General features: G+C 35.8%; 1 protein-coding gene across 2 annotated transcripts in view; it reads left to right on the top strand.

Moving 5' to 3' along the window:
- USP15 (ubiquitin specific peptidase 15) overlaps nt 1-19,656 on the top strand; it is a 58,689-nt gene that overhangs the window by 296 nt on the left and 38,737 nt on the right. For both annotated transcript variants that reach the window (XM_033058100.1, XM_033058099.1), the window contains exons 2-4: nt 10,525-10,652; nt 13,658-13,788; nt 16,359-16,485. In XM_033058100.1, the coding sequence (XP_032913991.1) occupies nt 10,525-10,652; nt 13,658-13,788; nt 16,359-16,485 (386 nt within the window). The remainder of the gene's footprint in view (nt 1-10,524; nt 10,653-13,657; nt 13,789-16,358; nt 16,486-19,656) is intronic.

The following is a 19,656-nucleotide window of genomic DNA, read 5'->3' as shown; positions in this document are numbered from 1 at the left end:
AAAGTGGAGGCGGGTGACAAGGGCAAGGAGGCAGCGCTGTTCCCCGCGCTTCCCGGCGCTCGGTTCGCGCAGCTCCTGCCAGGCGGGGAGCGGCCGCCTGGGTGCGGCGGGGCCTCGGCCTGGCCCGGGCTGCGGGCGGGCGGCGGGGAGGCACCGAGGTCAGCGCCCTGCGGGGGAGGGCCGGCGGGGAGCGGCGCGGCTGCCGGGGCGCGCTGCCGGGTGGCAGCCCCGGATGGCGGGCCCGGAGCCCGCAGGGGGCTTGTTTTGGCTGCGCGAGGAGTATTGAGGTGGGGGAGAGGGCCCTGCTACCAGGCGTTTCTTCCATTATCCAGGCGGAAATGGCCCCGGCTTCACCTTCACGTTATCAGAAATGATATCTATACCCTGGCCTAGCTTGCCCTGATGCCCGTTTAAATTTTATTGCGACCGTAAACGCGTTAGCTTCCTAAGGAAGAGTCCCTGAAGGTGCGAACGGACCCTTATGTTTTCCACAATGAACGTTTGAAAAATATGTTTTTCTGGTCAGTCGTGAAATATTTGTTAGTATGTCAACAGAATAATCCACAGCTGAAAAGAATTAGGTTAAATAAACACCTCTTTTTGGCGTGTGTTTGATAATTGAGCTTCTGTAGTTGTAGTTCTGCGAGGCTAGGAAATGAGACTTTTTTTTTAGGAGGGGAAAAAATGAGGAACTGGCACTTCTTCCGCGACTCAGCCTCTTCATCTCTTCCTGTGTGAAACTGTCACCCAAAGACAAAGGCTGAAGCATTAACTTACAGAAAATTAACTATGAATACACAGAAGTAGAACTAGCCCACCTCATTTCAGCTGTCATCACTCACTGTTCCAGTTCTATAAAAGACTATATTTAACAGTGTTGATACTGCAGCATGTGTCAGAAGCATACATTCTGATGCATTATTCAAATACTGCTGAGTATATGTTCAGTTTTGTCATATGAACAGACTGCTCTTGAAACTGGAAAAGTGTAAGAAACTAGAAAAAGGAAATGAATTCACATGGTAGTGTTGAAAATGACCAGCAGTAGTAAAAGTGTGCTCAGGCTTGGTGTCTTTCATGACTATTTTTTATGGTTCTGTTGGGTAGTTCCCAGTTACTAAAACAATGTTTCAGACAGTTAATATTGTTCAGAGTGATAGTACTTTTATGACTAGTTGACAGCATGACCGAAACAGTAAGTCTATGTGCTTTTTAGTACATTTGATATTTTAATACAGAAGTATCAATTATGTGGGAAAAGCCTGTAAATGTTCTGTGAAAATATAACCAGCTGTGATTGACACTGATATAAGTCAAGTGTTTTAAAATTGAATAAGCTACAGCAAAGTCCCATTACGTTTTACTTGTGAACTGTTGAATCAAGCTACATAAAGGTGTAGGATTTATACTTTGACTGTGCAGCTGTCTTCACAAATTAAAAGCTATGTTTAGTCAAATGGTTTTTTAAAGGTATTTTGTCAATGGCTTTTTGATCTTTTGGGACATCAGTGAGGAAGCAACAGTTAAAGTGCTGTAAGCCATGATTCAGAATTGCGTTGATTCGGTAGTAAATACTGCTGAAAAAAAATCAGCAGAGCCATATCAGCTTGTTCTGTTTGAGGTTTAAAACACTCAAATGCAGTCCTTTGAAAAATGCTGGCTTATACATGGAAAGTCTTTTCCATACTCTTCAAAATTTAGTGTGGAGAGAACAATAAGCTATATATGGAAAGTATAAAGCTTTGGGGGTTTTCTCTAAGAAAAAAGCAACTAAAGAAAAAGGCGGAGAGGCAAATCTTAGAAGCATCTATGAAGTGGCTGATTAATATCTTCATTAGTTCTTCATGTACACTGCAGGAAGAAAGAAATAAAATTGACTTGAAATGCAGTGTTTTTAGAGTTAGCTATTGGAAGAAGAATTGCTAGAATTAGAAACCAGTTGAATAGGTGGTTTAGTAAGCTGTAGAGCTTGTTTCATTGGATGTTTTTAAGAGTAGCTTGGGAATAGTATGCATTAAGCTGTATTGCTCCAATGGACAGGCAAGGTTAGTGTCTTTTAAGTTCTTCAGCTTCAGGGACAGGATTTTGGGCTAGTTTGTCCCAGTGACCGGTTAATAAATGATTAAACTCTGAGAGATTGAGGATTCTTCCATCTCTCAATTTATCTTGTTTTTCCAAACATACATTAAATAAACATCAGATTTTTCCAAGAAGAACTTCCTTTGTTTATCAGTTCTTTTGAATAATGTTGTCTACTTTCGTTAGTAAAGTCATTATAAAAACTATACTTTTTGTTTCACAGAACCTGAATTAATTTAAGTTTTATTTCTTGCCTTGTTGTCCAAAGGATCTTCAGCTTCTGACCTACGCTTTTCCTTAGGAAAGGGAAAAAACACTCCATTTTGTTGTATGTCTCACAGTTTTAGCATCTGGTGTGATTACATCTCAGTATTTTGATATTCTTTCTACTGGTGCTAGACAAGTGAGGAGAATTTATTGTTTGAGGAGATTTTACCCTCTCATTCAGAATGACAAAAATTATTGGTTATTACAGCTGCAGGCAAATCTGAACTCACTCAATGTCTTCTACTCTCAGAAATTGAAGAACTATTTATGTTCATCAGATTTTTAGGCACAGTGTAATTGGTGTGACCAACTGGTCTTGATGATGTCATTTAATGCCTTTGTAGCTGCAGTGATATTCTTGAGAAGCTTGCCAAGTTTTTCTGGTTTTACAGTATCATGGAAGTGCTGTTTTCAATACAGACATTTATTGATCTTGGAACATTTTTGTTATAGAGGGCAAGTTTTTGTATGTGACTTCTGTTTTTGTATTTGACCATCAGTTTTTATATGTGGCTTCTTGGGGGATTTCTCTGTGATTTCTTGATTTTTACCTTTAAAACCACCTTCTGCCCTGATTTCCCTGTAGTTCCTTTTCTCTTATGGCTGTCTTAGTCTGAAATGTTGTCTCGGTAGCCCAGATATGACATTACAAATGCTTTTTCATACTCTTGGCACATATTGTCACTCCTTGGTCTAGGATATTTGTCACCTTTAGGTATCACCTGCCAATAAATGTTTTACTTAAAGTGCATGATAGTGACTTCAAAATAGCTAACAGCTCAGTAATCAGTTTTACCACTTTTTCTCTCTCTTCCTCCCAGAGTTTCCCCACTGTGCTTCTTTCATCTATTGCTTGCCATAACAATTTATGAGCTGATGAGAATATAGAAGTTCCTTGCATAAGAGTTAGGCAGTTACAATGGACAAAAACTATCACACAGAGTTTATTTAGTGGCTGTGGGAACAAATGCAATCATTAACTGTTTGAATAGGGAATACCAAGTAGCAGTACAAATATGTACTGTATACAGAATATATTAGTGAAACCATTCTGCTGTCCAGTTCTGCTGTGTGTGACAGAAGGTGTCCATTTAGAATGAGTTCAGACATCTCAAAATCTAATAGGGAAAGCAGAAGCCTTGTCTTCCAGAGAAGAACTTGGAGAACCTTAGTCTGTTTTGCTAGAATTTTGAGTCATGTGCTGAGATAGTTACGTAAGAGAAGATGTCTTCTAGGATAAGGATTTTTAGACGAGCAGATAAAGATTTAAGACACTATGTAAACTGAAGCTAGTCAAGTTTAAGCTGGAAGGAAGATGTTGATTTTCAGCCCTGTTAGCCAATGAATTTCGGTGCCAGTCATCACTTCACAAGAGTGATGAGAGAGATTCCTAATCTCTTCTTGGTTTTTAAGACTTGCAAATTAGTAAAACCACAGGAGTATAGTATTTTTAGTTTTCAGAAATGTCTGATACGTATCACTCCTGAAGTTCTGCTGAGTCTAGGTAGAGTACTGTTGTCCATACAGTATATTTCTTGGACAGTGAAAAAAAATATTTTCTTAACCTGTGGGAATTTCAATGCCTTTTCAATTGTAATACCTGGTCACTAAAGAGAGTAAGTAAAAATGAAGTGATGTGGAAATCCTTCTGAGTGAGGGATCAGTAGATCTGGTAAGTTCAACCTTAAAGGATTTTTCTCCAGAAGTGAATTTCCCCACAGAACATATAAGCATTTTAATTCTGGCTGCAGTGAAAACTCATGAATCTTGGTGAACAGACATCTGTAGCCCTGCTTAAAAACCCTGCAGTGCCCATCATTGATGACAGCCTTGATGCTGAAGTTCTTAGCTTTTATAGTATTTTACACTGTGGTCTTCAAAGAACTTACTGAGTTGGAAGGGGCCTACAAAGATCATCAAGTCCAATTCAGCCCTGCACAGGATATCCCCAAGAGTCAGACCATTACCTTTTTCTCAGTACTGTCCTCTCAATGTTTTCCACATTACATCATCCATCATTGTGTTGTACATGAACAGAACCTAGATTGAATGTTAATGGAAGATTTTACTGGATTTCACTGAGGGCATGAGATGTTATGGATGTTATATTTTAAATTATTTTGATAATTTCATAAAATGAGAAACAAGGGACACTATGTCAGTGTTCCAGGGATAGATTGAGAGTTGGATGGGGTTTTTTAAATTTTTTCTCAAATGAGTTTTAAGTTGCTGATTTTGATTTATAAACCTTGTGGTTGAAGTTTGTTTTTAGGTTTCTCTCACTGCATAAAGAACGGTTGTGCATGTGACCAGTGGTTTACAAAGATTTAAATTCTTCTGGACAATACTTAAAGTGGAAATGAGTAGATGCATTTTTCTTCTGTTAATTGATTTGGTGTGGCGAGAGCATGTTAAAGTCATATTTGTTCCAAACTTTTGCCTGAAAATTGATTGTTAGATTATTTTTTTTTAAAAAGTCTTTACTTAAATGGAAGATTTCTAAAGTTATACAAAGCACTTACGTGGTTGTTAATATAATGATCACACTGAAATTTTAATATAAAGCTGTCCTCCACTAATTTTGGCTGAATCATACTTTTTGGTTGGCGTCTTGGTAGTATGGATGGAGAATGTGCTGCTTAGGTTACTGCAGCACGTTATGGGAGCATATTGCAAGCTGTAGTGAGAATTTGATTAGTTGATTTGAAATCTTGGTGCCTTTTATTGAACTAAATACTTATTTCTGAAGAGGAATATGGAATATTTAGATGATTTCTTAAAAATGGGAGGTAAACTACTTCTTTGTTTTTGTTTTGACCACTGCATTTTTTTCTTGTGGATTTACTTATATTTTGAATAAAAAGATGGTATGGTTTTTGTGATAAAATAGAATAATTATCACCATTTTGAACTTGAAGAACTTGTTAATTCTGAAAGAAAATTGAATTTGAAGGCATCTAATAATTATGAGTGTATTTGGTCAAGCAGTTTTCATCACCTTAATCAAAGTAGAAATACAGGTACAAACCCATTCTTACAATTTTATTTTTATAGTTGCAGTTGTGCAAGAACAAAAATCAGATGCTGTGTCTTTAAGCAGGAGTCCTAATTTACTTCTGCAAAACAGTTGTTCCACTTTGTCCTCTGTATTGCTTAATCTGTTCTCATGCACAGTGAGGAGAGTCAAAAAAAAATCCTCACCTATCTCTCTGGACAATTTGCACAGTTTTACTGTTAAAAGTGAAACAACCTCTCTTCAGAAGATACGATATCCCAGCAGCACAGAGTGCAGAATGAGTATCTTTCTGTGAAGTGTCTTTATTGTATATTAAAGTTTTCTGGTTTGATTTTGAATTCAAAGAACTAATGTATCAGTCAAAATAAATAAATCTAGGTTACATTTTGTTTAATTCTGTCTGTATATAATGGTCACAAGAATTCAGAATGCTTTTGACAGCAGTGGGAAATACCAAGATCTTAGTCGTACTATTCAAGTATTGTTCTATCAACTTGGGTGTTGAAGTAAGGAATAAATGCAGTTGTACTTGTGTAACGTTTCTAATATGTTAATTAGGTTTATTGAGTCAAAATAAGCAGTAAATCACAGGTGAATTACATTGAATTACATTAAAAAGTCACAATCTGTGGGAGAATTTTAGGAATCAGTGAGTTTCCTGGTGCTACTTTCTTTTGTTCATTGAACGATGTCCATGTGGTCATGCAGCTGCGTAATTTTAAAACTTCCTCAAACTTAAATTTGATTTTTACTATTTGTTGAGTTTTTATTTAAGAAATTAAGGTCTATTTACAAGTGTTATAATAGTTTCAATTTTTTTGAACTTGTAAGTTAATGTGCAAAAGCTGTGAGTAATCCTATTTTGGGCTGCCTTGAGTCTTGATCATTTGGTCATACATAAGGATATGGTGTTTTCTGGTAAATTTAAGTGGGTGACCCAATTTTGCTGGGTTTGCATGGCAAGGTGTTGGTAGTGGGGTTGCTACATGGGTGGCTTTTAGGAGAAGCTGCCAGAAGCTTCTCCTGCGTCTTACAGAGCCAATGCCAGCTGGCCTCAGATGGACTGACCACTGGCCAAGGCCAAATATCCCAAATTGAAAGTAACCCATAAGGGACATTGAATCCAACTTCCTGCTCTTTGCAGGACTGCCTAAAGCTAAACCATATGGCCAAGAGTGTCTTCCAGATGATCCTTGAACTGACTGGCTTGGCGCTGTGACTGCATCCCTAGGGAGCCTGTTCCAGTGACCAGCCACCCTCTCAGGCTTCTGATCCTGTCAAGTATGAACTTCCCCTGTTGCAGCTTCATTCCATTTCCTCATGTTTATTCCATTATCTGACATTCCAGAGCACTCTGGAATGTATATGATAATCCACTTCAGAAAGGCAAGACACATTTTACAGAAGAGGGAAGATATATCTTATGAAGCAATCCGAAGCTCTACTCAGAAGTAAATACTGGGTAATGAAGTAGGCCAGACTTGGACTGAGAACCTATTCACATATTCTGCAGTTTTTGATTCTACTTGCACAAAGAAAATTTTAAGTATACATAATATAACCAAGAAAAAACTCCTAGAGCTAATTAAACTACTTCTAGTGTTGTTGCTACTGAAAATTCCCTATTTTTGTAATTGTCAGCAAATGGTACATGGATGTTTTTGCTTACTTTTAGGTAAAGGTTTGGGACTACTTTAGTGTTTTATGTTACTGACCAGTTCCCTCTAAGTGACTTGGTTGTACTATTTTCTTCAAACAATTTGAGGTTACTGATTTATTTGAAATACCTATAAATGTCAGGCATCTGCTGTTTTAGAGTTAACCAGTTCATTTGGCTGTACAGTTGTCTTAGTTGCCCCTCAAAGCAGAATATCTAGAAATTTAAGACTGTTCTTGACTTTAATCTTTATTCAACTCCTATAGATTTGTTTTTCCTCAGAAGATGGGTTGGTTATACTGCTCACTAGCTAAACTGATGACATACCAGAGAGCAAACTTTGTGTTTCCTGGTTGAGTGAAATCTTGATTCCATCAGATAACAAACATTTCTTAATCATAATTGTAAAAAATGGATAGGCCATACATTTAAACTTTGATGGGGAGTTCTGGAGTAGCCTTCTTGGTCAGGTCCACAGTTCAAAAAACTACTGTAGCATTAGACTCATTTAGAACTCCTTCCTGCATTAGGTAATAGTAACAAAAATAAAAGCAAAACGTTGTACCAAGCTTAATATACATATATTTTGGTCTCGGTTTTACTAATGCATGGTATGCTATTTTTGTATCTGGGACAACGCACATTACAGAGAAGTGTATCTGGTCCAAGTGCATACCCCAAGTTTTTAATGTTTTTTCCTTAAAAAGGATCAAATATAATTAAAAAATGAGGGTTTAGCAGATGTAGATCTGTTAACTTGAACTTCCTCTTAAATTATGTCCTCATAGGTAATACTTAGTTTTCAGGTGGTTGGTTGTGTCATGGATATTATAACACTGATGAAAAGATAAATTGTCTTCCAGTGGTTTGCCTTCTCTTGTGCAGATGAGTATTCTTGATGGTCTTGGTGAGAATGCTATATTGAATGTGTTTTTAGAGTCAAAAGCTTTAAGTTATAAATCTCTGATTATTGCTTTTCCCATTAATGCTAAGAAGTCTGGATTTTAGCTACAGAAGTGCTTTAGCAGGTTGATTGGTTCACCTTAAACCGAGCACGGTGTAATTGTGCTCCTTTTTTTTTTCCCCTCCCCAGCATAATTTTTAATGTGGCATATCCTTCTTGCATAAAATGAGGGTAGTATATGGCATTTGAATGCAAATTTCTGGTTTCCCTAATCTTACTGAAAAAGTAGTATTTCATGTCTTGATTAAGAGCAAGTTCTTGTAATGGGGTGTCATGGTTTTGGCCAGGATAGAGTTAATTTTTCCAGGGTGAGGGAATGGAGCCTGGAGCCCAGCCCTGGCCATGTCTAGGTTATTATGCTCCACCACCCCCAGGGGTGGGAGTCAAGGGCTCCTGCTTGGGAAAAGAGGTGTGGCTTCAGGGTGAGAAAAAGCATGGTGGGAGTTCATGTCCCCCAGGATGAGCATTTTGCATGTAAATCACTCTCTTTTCTACACTTCTGTTGTTAATATTGTTGCTGTTACTGTTTCTTTTTTAATCTCATTTCTGTTTCCAGTAAATTGTTATTATCTCAGCCTGTAATCTCTGATTTTTGTGGGGTGGGGGAATGGGAGCAGTTTATGGGGTTTTTTAATTTAGAGTACTAAATTGGGGATTAACATTCTTAAACCAGGATAAGAGAGATTACAGCTACTGTGACTGTTCAATAATAACTCAAAATAGCTTTTCTCACCTGTACCAGATTGCTATTGAAGCAAAAGTAGCAAAATGTTCATTAAGAGGCCTAATATGTATAAAACGTAGATATACATGGACATGCACATACATGCCTATAGCCAGTAATTTGCTGTAAGAATTCACATCTGTGGTGTCTGCTAGCATTTTTCAAAATCTCGGTGTGCAAATTTATTTTCTTGACTAAATAAATTTAATAGACCTTTCTCTTCCATGTAATGCATGTTACCTCTACTTTGTGGTAAAGGAACTTGACTGTGCTGTTTAATTCTTGCCTTACTTACATACTTGCATGATTTATAAGTGACTTTCATCTTTCTTTGTACAAGAAATCTGAAAAGATTTCTAAATTCAAAATTCCTGAATGTGAAGGGAAGTGATGAAAGATTTTTTTGCACTTTGTGTTAGGAAACAGCAATGTTACAACATTTCTTTAGGAGGACCCTAAAGAGATACTGCACAGCAAATTTTGGATGATGGCAAAATTAATCAGAAGAAGAAGAAAGCTGATAAAGTGTTGAAATAGATGATGTTGAATATTTAAAACTAGAACAGTGGACCCCAAGCTTTCTCACTCTGTTAAATTGAAATCTCAAAAATTTGTATTAATCACTCTGTTACTGGGGTGTGATGAGACATTTAACACAAAGCATTTGAAAAGTAAAATGATTCTTCAGGAGTAGTAATTTCTTAAGCATTAATTAAAATAAAGGGAGTTTCTCTTCTCTTTCCTTCTTAAGATTCATAATTCATTCAAATTTATCTCAAGAAAGTGGAGGCCAATGGAACAAGGCTACAAGGTTTGGTGGTGACTGCATTCATAACGCACAGTTACAGCTCTTATGGAATAGAGGTGGATGGCCACAGCAGAAGAGAAAGGGGAGTGTGCTGTTGGCCTTAAAGATGTTCATGAGAATGAAAACTTAGTATATAAAGCAAAAGGCAAGGAAATGTCAGATTAATCAAATTCAGTTTCATCCTAATATATTAGCAAAAGACTTGGGACAGACCAGGCAGAAGAAGATTAATACTTTTAGGAAGGAGAATTAATGCATTTAGTTTCTTAAAAAATGAATAAAAATTTGAGCATCACTGAACAAATTTGGCATCTTGATCTTAAAAGAGATTCTGGACAAAAAGATATAAAATGTTGGTATCACTGGACTTTGTAAAAGACTGTGACAACAGTTTAATCTGGATAAAAGTACAGTAGAGCTGAGATTAAAGATATAATCACTTTTTATGGAAGTGCGATGTTGATAATTTTTTGTAGGAGGAACATCTAGTCTTCTATCAAGAGCACAGTATTTACTGTTTGTGTTGATGTTGATTCAGAGGAAGAAAACATACTTTCTGGTTCCTGACAAGGCATCAGAGTTCTGAAGTTTTTTAAGTTGCACATGTTATAAATAAAACTCCAGTAGTAGACAGTTCTTTACTGAAAGTTCTCTGTCACTTTTTTAAATGGCTGTCTAATAATAGAGATTTAACTTGAATCTCCTGAATTCAAAAATTAAGAACAGGAATCAAAGGTGACAATCATTTGTGCTAAAAAGGAAATTTTTTTTCAACTTGCCATCTTTCAGCCTCTGCTACATTGTGTTAACTGTCTTGCAAAACTGTACCTGGTGCTGTTAGTGAGATCTTAAATTGATCACAGTTGAAGTCCTCACTGGTAGGAGAATGCTGATAATGGTTATGAGAACAGAGAAAAGCATTGTCATTTGATTGCTGGTGTGTTGTCATGAATAAGGTAGGAAGTAGTAGCATGCCAATAATTAATATGTATGTCTTCTCCCTTTTAAGGTATCTAGTGGATAGTCGCTGGTTCAAACAGTGGAAAAAATATGTTGGTTTTGACAGCTGGGACAAATACCAGATGGGAGATCAGAATGTGTACCCTGGTCCTATTGATAACTCTGGACTTCTCAAAGGTAACTGCCTCTCACTGTGAAATAAGCCAATAGTACATTAAATGCAAAATTGTCACAGGTGGTTCATCTTTCAAAGTTGGCTGTGTAAATGAACCTCAGCATTTGTAAAGGTAAAATTTTTTGTTTCTTTTTGGACCATGACAAGGGAACTGGAATAGATTTTTCTAATAAATTACAATTTTATAAATACAATTATTGGAACTTTGTAATGGTAACAAAATGTGTAATAATGTACAAATTCCTGGTTTATAATGACATTTTGGATTATCTTTAGAACTGAAAATTAGTCAAGCTGACAAAAAGGTAGCTTGAGTTCACTCTAATTTCCCCTTTTTTTGTAGTTTAAGCAAATTGGTTGATTTAAAATACGATTTTTAAGTTGAACTCTGAAACTTACTTTTGTAAATGATCCCCTAGCCCTAACTTTAGCGCTGGAGCAATTGAAGAAGTGGTATTATTCAGTTCAGTGACTTAAGTTGTGTGAAATGATAGAGGGTAATTTCCTATTTTCTTTATGGTCTTATAAGGATGTTACACTCTGTCACTGCTATAATTACTCAGGTCCAACTGACTTTTGCTGAACTGGAGCAAAATTCGTGAGCACAGGTCTCAGAATACTTTCCCACATATTTAAATCTTCGCATCAAGTTCCATATTTAATGTCCAGTATCAAAATACCATTAAAGCTGTTAATATTTAATCTGCAAAATCTAGCAGATATAAAATTGAGCAGATAATTGGTTTTCTTGTTTGCAGTTACAGGTAATGTAATAATACTGCTTGTTCTATTGGCACGTGGTAGTAGCAGTTTTTCCAACTTCACAGGGTTTACAATGAACTCTTGAATTTCTTAATTCAAAACTTCAGTAATTAATATCTCATTATTTTACAAACTAAATGTTGAAGATGATTGTGTATTTAATAAAACTTCTTGTACCATGTTCTAGTAATTGTTAGTGTGTATGTTGGACACTGACCAGTGCCTTTGTAGAGGGTGCTGTATTGTCATATACATCTATATGTTCTCATCCACCCAGAAACTAAGGTTTTTTGCTCCAGGTGAGTGTTGTGTTTTGTTTTCTGAAATGTGAGGGTTTAGCTCTTTTGTACATTTTTATAGTAAATCTTGCAGTGAGGCAGGGCTGTTCAGGTCGTACATGTCAGCTGACATCAGATGTAGCAACATCTTTTTATCCTCAATGAGATGTATCAGTTTGTTCTCACTGTGTCTTCCCTTTCACAAGCAGGTGATTTCTAGTTGTGCCAAACACTGTTAGTTCATCTGTACCATGTATAACTTAATCTACATGCATGTTCAGATTATATTTAAAGTTACTCTTATGAGGCCTGTTTTAGGGTTAGCTGTCCAAATTTGAGGTGATGTTAGCCATTTTCCTAAAAGCTTCTGAAAACCTGTGTTCTGTTGTTTTGATGCTACCAGTGCCCCTTTCAAAACAAACAGCATCAGGATTTGCGAATGTCACTTTTTGCTCATTCATGGTTCTAAACTATGGCTCCACATTGGCAGTGATTCCATACATCCAGTTACCCTCCAACATCAACTGTGCCTGTGTAAAGGTAGTTTTAAAATGAAGGGCGTTTGTGCCCAGCAGATAATAGCTTTCTCATTCACCCACTGCAAAGCAACGATCCTCTGTACTAGGTTTTCTATGTAGCATAAACTGACCCTGAAAATGGTTGGATTTTAATATTGTCTTTGGCATATAGTATGATTTAGTTGCTCTCATGCTGCTCTCCTTAAGAATGTTCATCTGATATCAAGAATAAAATAATCTAAAATGGGCATGCTTTCGCAGGTATTCTGCGGTGTAATGCACTGGTAAGGAAAACTGTAGCTGAATTCACAAAAGGTTGATTCCAGGGAACTAAAGCAGTATATTGTGCTTATATTACTTAAATGCTTCTCCCTTGTTTCCAGAACATTGGATGAAGTGGGAGCAATGAAAAGTATCAGGTAGAGATTTCAGTTAATCTCAACATGTGCAAAAAATGTTGAATGTGGTGTAATGCACGTGTCATATTCAAAAGAAGAGATACATTGTCAAAAGCAGGCACAAAGAAGTAGGTATTTAGAGTAGCTGATTGTTCATAATAGAAAACAGTGTTGTATATGAGGAACTGAATTGTCAGAACCAGGGTATCTGTTTGATAGTTCTGAAAAAAATTGTGCTAGAAGAAACGTTGGTATTTTCAGAAGGAGATAATAATTCCAAAGTACACCTTCTCACAGTATAAGATCAGTGCAGAAATCCCATATGAATCTTGTGAAGAGTTCTGTAGACCTGAAGAATTGCTTGTGGATTTCTCCCCACACTGTGCTCCCAGTTACTGTTTGATGCTTCCAGACAGAAAGACAGCTGCCCTAAATGTTTGAAGTTCACAGTAGCTCACATCTGGAATCACCTCTGAGACCTAAAAGATAGCTGCTAGTAATAAGGATTGAATGAAAGCTAAAAACATGCTGCTTACCTTAAGAGATTTAAAGTTTTCCTTCATTCAAGTGCAGCATCTCCCCTGCTCTGCAAAGAATTTTGTAGTGACTATTTCCAGAGCACGTGGGATCCTTTAAATAGGAGGTTGTACCATGCTACTTTCCTAGTCTGACATAGGGTGAATGACTTCAAACTTTGTCTTGAATCTACAGTTAAGTACTCGTTCTCATTTTCAGCTGTGGAAGTATCCATAATGGTGTGGGAATGTGTGTGAAGTGAGTGGGAGAAATGAATTGATTTCTCTGAAAGCTAGGATGTTGTATGATAACAAGCTAGGTGCTTACAGTTGCATGGGGATATAAAGTTACCACCTGTAATTGGTGTGCTAAGCATGAACTGGATAGTTTGCCTACACTGTTTCAGAAGACCTGCTTTGAACACCACAGTACTGGTTACATTATTGTGATGTCTGCTATTTATGTGGAAAATGTTACATTAAAAACTCTGCTAGAGAATTACAGTATTCAAGTGAAAATAATCTTTCTCTTATAGATGGTGATTCTCAGTCTCTCAAGGAACATCTCATTGATGAGCTGGACTACATCCTTTTGCCAACTGAAGGCTGGAATAGGCTAGTGAGCTGGTACACACTGATGGAAGGTCAAGAGCCAATTGCACGCAAGGTACTTTTTAGCTACCTGCGGGGATGAAAATGATTCAGGTGTAGTCCTGCAAATATGCAGGAATTGCACAGGAATTTATTAGCAGCCTTCTGAGTTCTGGCCTGTGATAATCGTATAGAGAACTCCTGCTTATTGATATCTAATTTTCGAATTCTTGAGGCGAAAAAGTGCAGGGGGATGGAAAGGATATAATACTTTCTTTTTCTGGAAGTAAATTCTCTTAGTAAATATCTCAAGAAGAATTTGCTTTAAAAGCTTGTATGGCTATTAGTGCAAATGATTTTGTAATTAGGTAAATAACTCTAAAACTGTTGACTGTGTTAGTGAAAAACCTAGCCCTAATAATGTTAAGGTTGGTGGAGTAATTGGTAGTTTCTTTCTGATAAAGACTCTGTGCTCAACTGCTTGCTAAGGGAGTTACTTCTTTAAGCAAAAAACTTCCCTCTGCACAAGTACTAGTCCATGGTATGGTGGATACTGTGGCCCTCCATCAATATGAGATACTGAAAATTTGCCATCTTTAAATTTAAATAGCACCATTAATATTAAGGTGATAGGACATTTCGCCAGTTTATTGATCATACTATCTTTTTTGTTTGTGTTATTTCTTAAGATTTTCAAGTGATTGCAGTTGCATCCTCACTACACTTAACTACTTAGTTTTTAAAATACATTTTGGTATATTTATCCTTTCTGTATTGACCACTAGGATGTCTTTTTCCAGTTACACAGATCATTATTTTAATTCTTTAAAAATTACTTTAAAAACCCTAGGCTTAGAATTTAGTTTTATGATTTCTGCTGTAATACAACTTTTGTTTCCTTCTTATGACATAAGTATGGTCTTAACTGCATGAATGCTGGCTGCTTATTTAAAGTCCACTCTTCAAATAAATGGTAGATACAGCTGTAGAAGAAATGTCAGGTCTTCAGAATTAATTTGGCCAGCAACGGAAGTTTGTTTAAGGGTTTTATAATATTTTCTCTAATGTGATAAGGTAGTTGTTTTGGTTTTGTTTTAAAGAGACACCCCTGAAATGTCTTTTTGTCTAGCTCTGTTAGAGCTGAAATTTGTGAAAATAACTCTACTTCTTTAAAGATATATGTTACCAACTTATTATTTTATCTGAAGATGGGTTTCAGTAAACGGCATACTTTTCCATCATCATGGCGAAGTAAAAAGTGTGTCATTTTTTTCAGTTTGGGAGGAAGGTGGAAGGAGAGAGCAGGAAATTAGAGTAACTTCCATTCCACTTGGAATTAGCTAACTGGAAAAATACATGGAGTATAATCCAGCCAGATAAACTGGCATAGCTTTGTCATTTTCTGAGAAACATATTCCAGTTCAGCAGTTTTGTTCCTAATGCTTTTGTCATTATTCATTATTATTTTTCCTGTCTGCCTTTATGGGTTGCTTTTTTTTCATAAGGTATTATACTTTTCTTTCATCTCCTTTGTTACATCAGCTATTTTTGAAATGTAGATTCAAATCTTAAATTGATAAAATTCTGTATTTAATCTGTCAGATAATGCTAAGGCTTCTTGTAGTAGGTTGTACTACCACTAGAGTGTTAGCTTTTATTCTTAGAAATGTCTTAGCCATATTGCATAGTTTTGTTTACTGCCACTATTTTGTTGCGAGTCTAGTAGCTAAAAACTACTAAGCTGCTTAAACTAAGATGCATTTTTGTTTAAGTGCCGTGATTGACAGTCATTAAAACTAAGGCAAGCAATGAAATAATTCACTAATTTCTTAATTCTTTTCCTATGGCACATACATATAAGTTATATTTGTACAGCAGATAGCGGATCTCTCCTAGCAATTAGCTGGTGGCTTTATTTTAACCGTATTTGTCAGATGTATCACATATCAGGCTGATGGCTATTTTTGGAGCAGTCTACATGACTAAGAGTACTGCAGTTACACTTTGGAAGATGAAAGGGAAAAACATTTGAGAGGTGACCCTAAATATTTTTTCTACATTTTACTTTTATTTAAAAACAGAAAAATCCTGTATATTTAACTATTCCGTAATCTGTGTTTTTAAAATGAACATATAATAAACAGCTGTAATGAGCAGATAACTTTCAAATTAATGTATTAATTATTGAAATGTAAGTGGAGGATTTGTGGGTTTTGTATAAAAATATGATATCCAGATTTTATAAGTGTACATTGTATTTTTGATGAGTACTCTTCAGCTGTGAAAACTAGTTCTTGATGTTCTGAGTAGCATACAATGAATATATTTGGACATAAAAGTAGCTTTGGGTGTTTTTACCTATGATCAAGTATCTTTGGATTAAGGTTGCGAATTTGTCATTCCTACTGTACTTAATACTTTGAAAGTCATCATGTTATACACAGGTAAGACATTATAATGGAAAAAAATTCTTTCTAATTTATTTCTAAAAAGTTATAGGAGAATTTTAAGTTCTGATTTTTTGCATTTATTAGGTGTCTTATATTACATGAACTTCAGTTTCTTGAAGAGTTCTCAAAAATATTTTGAAGTGTGTGTATATGAAAACACTTTCAGACTGATACATGATCCCATTCTGTTTTTCAGGTCGTTGAACAGGGTATGTTTGTTAAGCACTGCAAAGTAGAAGTATATCTAACAGAACTAAAACTGTGTGAAAATGGAAATATGAACAATGTTGTCACACGAAGATTTAGTAAAGCTGATACAATAGGTACGCACAACTATTTTCTCAAGATGTGTGTGATTGGTGCTTGTATGTGGTAGCAAGTTCTGAATATTGTCTAGCTAAAATGATGGGTATTTTGGCCATTAAAAACAATGAGAGTAGTTTTGTTCGGGTCAAAGTTAAAAGTTAACAAATGGCAATATTGAGGGGGTTTAATATAATTGTGTGTTTTATTATGTAAGCATTTGTATTAACTTTAGAGGTTTGAGCTTTTAAGGAAGTAAATAGTGTCATGTTGTTTATTAGATTTCATGGTACTTTTTCTTGGCTTTTGATGTGCAAGAAATAATTTTTTACCTATTATTATTTCTTTATTAATAATTATATATTATAATATAATACTTACATGTTTACATTATGTAATATATATTTTATAAATATATTTTAAATATAATTTTATATATATAATTATATTAATTATATATTAACCAACACATTCTAGTCATATATATGCAGAGAAGGATGTGTTACAAAGCACCAGAAAGAATTATTAATGGCTAAAGGTGACCTACAAAGGCAATATTCTTCACATTGAGAAGTGTCAGGCCAGGCACAATCTTTTACAGTAATTGAATGCTCCGCCTTTAACATACCTTTATTTGTATTTATTTTGACTGCTCGTTGAGTTTTCTGTCATTGTTTGAAATAGTATTTTGATATTTGACTTTGAAAATAGCAATCAGAACATTTTCAAAGATAGTGCTCCTCATTTTTTGGTGTATTTGTGCATGTGTGTAAGATAAGAGTCTTTCAGTTGTCTGTATTTCTGCAGTTTTGTACTTTATGGGGAATTTACTTTATGCCCTTGGCACTGTACACCTAACCATCACTTTGTTTACGTTTGTTGACAGAAGTGTATGTTTTTTAGCTTTTGCTTCTCTTCACATTATGAGTAGTGACTTATACTTACCAGCCTTTAATTCTTTGCGGACTGTTTGCTTTAGAAACAGTCATTTTACTTTGTTTAATTAGAATATTTAAGTTAGGAAAAGAATTGCTTCTTGTAATAGAATAAAAATGTTAAATTGTGAGAATTCTTCTCAAAACAGGATTTGTTGTATGTTAATTTGCCTTTTGAGATCTGGCTTAACTTGGGAAGTACAACTTCATTATTTTCTGAGGAAAACAGAAATTTGGAAAAAGCAATTTAACATTGTCCTTCCCTTAGGACCAAATGCAAGCTATTTTGCAGCTATACTGAATTTAGTTGTATTACTGAAATTATAAGTAAGGATAAATTTTGTTTCTCTAATCAGAAGCAGGGCATTTTGGAATGATTGTTACTTGAAAATATATTCGTTTTCTCTTAGCAAAGAGAGAATTACAATTATGAATAAATAGTTGTAAAGGGTAATGAGAAGCAGTCAGAGTTCACTGACAGTCACTTTCCAGACACTGGCCTTGTTTGCTTTCCTGAAATGTAGAGGATGCGTTCCTGGAAGCCTTTAAAAACATGCGCTTCCTGAAATGAAACTTCTTGTGCAGAGTACAAAGCAAAACCATCCTAGCCAAGACGTCCAAAAGAGTTTGTACCTTTGAGGAAGAGCTAGAAGAATTCAACCCACTTTAAGAGTGAAATAATAACTGAATCCTCTTATCCTTTTTTTTTTCCTGCTTCTTACCTTGATGTATTTAAGGTAGTTTGAAATTTATCTAATACACAGAAGAAGTGCTTATTATATCAATAAATAATATGCAAGAGGGATCTTACAGAATCTTGATGATTTTTCAATCTTCCTTATATATTGCAGTAAGGGATGCATTTTTGTTGTAGTTGCAGAAGGCTTTAGTGCAAAAGTCTGTAACAGCCCCACAGAAGTGAGTAGACCCAGGGTACTGTTGTCTTTTCAAGAAATACTAATTTTTCTATCCACCATCATTGATTGCATTATTTACTGCACTCAAAAAATAAGTCCAAGACCTCCCTTAATTCACAAAACCAGAGAAATATCCTAAGTATAATATAATACTCACCTATCAGTCTTCAGATACGTGTTATTCCTGGAATACCTTTGCTTTTCCATTCAAATAGAAGCTAAACTGTCTTGGTAAATTAGTACAAAGTCAAAGACAGACCTAATAATGCCAGTCATTCTCTTGCAATGGTACTAGTCACATCTGACATGTTCTTTGGACCTTCTTGGGAACCTCCTATGACTGAGGACTCTTACCTTGGAGACAGTGCATAGTGACTTGGAGACTGGTTGATGATTAACTCTCTTGGGGGAGAGAGGATTAATTCTAAAAGGAAAATTAGTTAGACAATAGATGTAGTTGAGGCAGCTTTCCAGTTGAGATGCTGATCCCAGAGAACATCAGGGCTTCAGAGTGAAAATGAATTAATGATCCGTTCAGGAATTTTAATCATGTGAAAATATGATAGAATTGTCATTCATCAGCCTAATATCTAAGAGTTTTACAAAACACAAAATGTCAGAAAGACTGTCTGTAACCTCGGATATGGACATATAGGAGTCAGATTGTGTCTACAGTGCCATAAAACAATTCCAAAACTGAGCTGATAAACTTCACAGAAGATCCAACTAGTAGCTCTGCATCTAATGGACTTTTGCTAGTAAATTGTCTTAGCAAATGGCATTGATTTATCTCTCCTTTTAATCTGCTACAGAATGCAAGAATGTAGTACTTGCCACTCTTGAGGATTGTTTTTTCTGGAATTGGTGACTAGCCTTTTCCTTCTTTATGAAGGAAAAATTACTGTTTCCTAGCTCAGACTGACATCTTCACATTAACACCTGAGTGTTTCCTTTAGCCAGCATTTGTGATAGTACTAGCCTTTAGGAGCCAGGATGTATTTGTATTACTGGTATTTCAAAATGGTACTTAAAGCATGCAATTGTTTTTATCTTTTAACAATATAGGGTATGATCTATATGGGAGCTGTAACTTTTAATTCTCAAATTGAACCATCTCAAATTGTGAGTACACAGCTGATAGAGTGAGAGGCATTTTCAAATAGCAGTTCTTCCTGTCTCTTTTTAGACATGCTAGTACTAATCATGCCATACATTGGATGTGTATAACTAAAGTTCCCCAGGGAAGTGATGAAGTCGCCATCCCTGGAAGTGTTTGAGAACTGACAGCATATGACAGTGCTGTGGTTTAGTTGCTACACTGGTGTTTGGGGAAAGGTTG

The sequence above is a fragment of the Catharus ustulatus genome, chromosome 4, assembly GCF_009819885.2.
Source record: "Catharus ustulatus isolate bCatUst1 chromosome 4, bCatUst1.pri.v2, whole genome shotgun sequence".
Classification (NCBI taxonomy): domain Eukaryota; kingdom Metazoa; phylum Chordata; class Aves; order Passeriformes; family Turdidae; genus Catharus; species Catharus ustulatus.
Note: the sequence above shows the minus strand (reverse complement) of the source record. Positions and strands in the feature narration are given on the sequence as shown.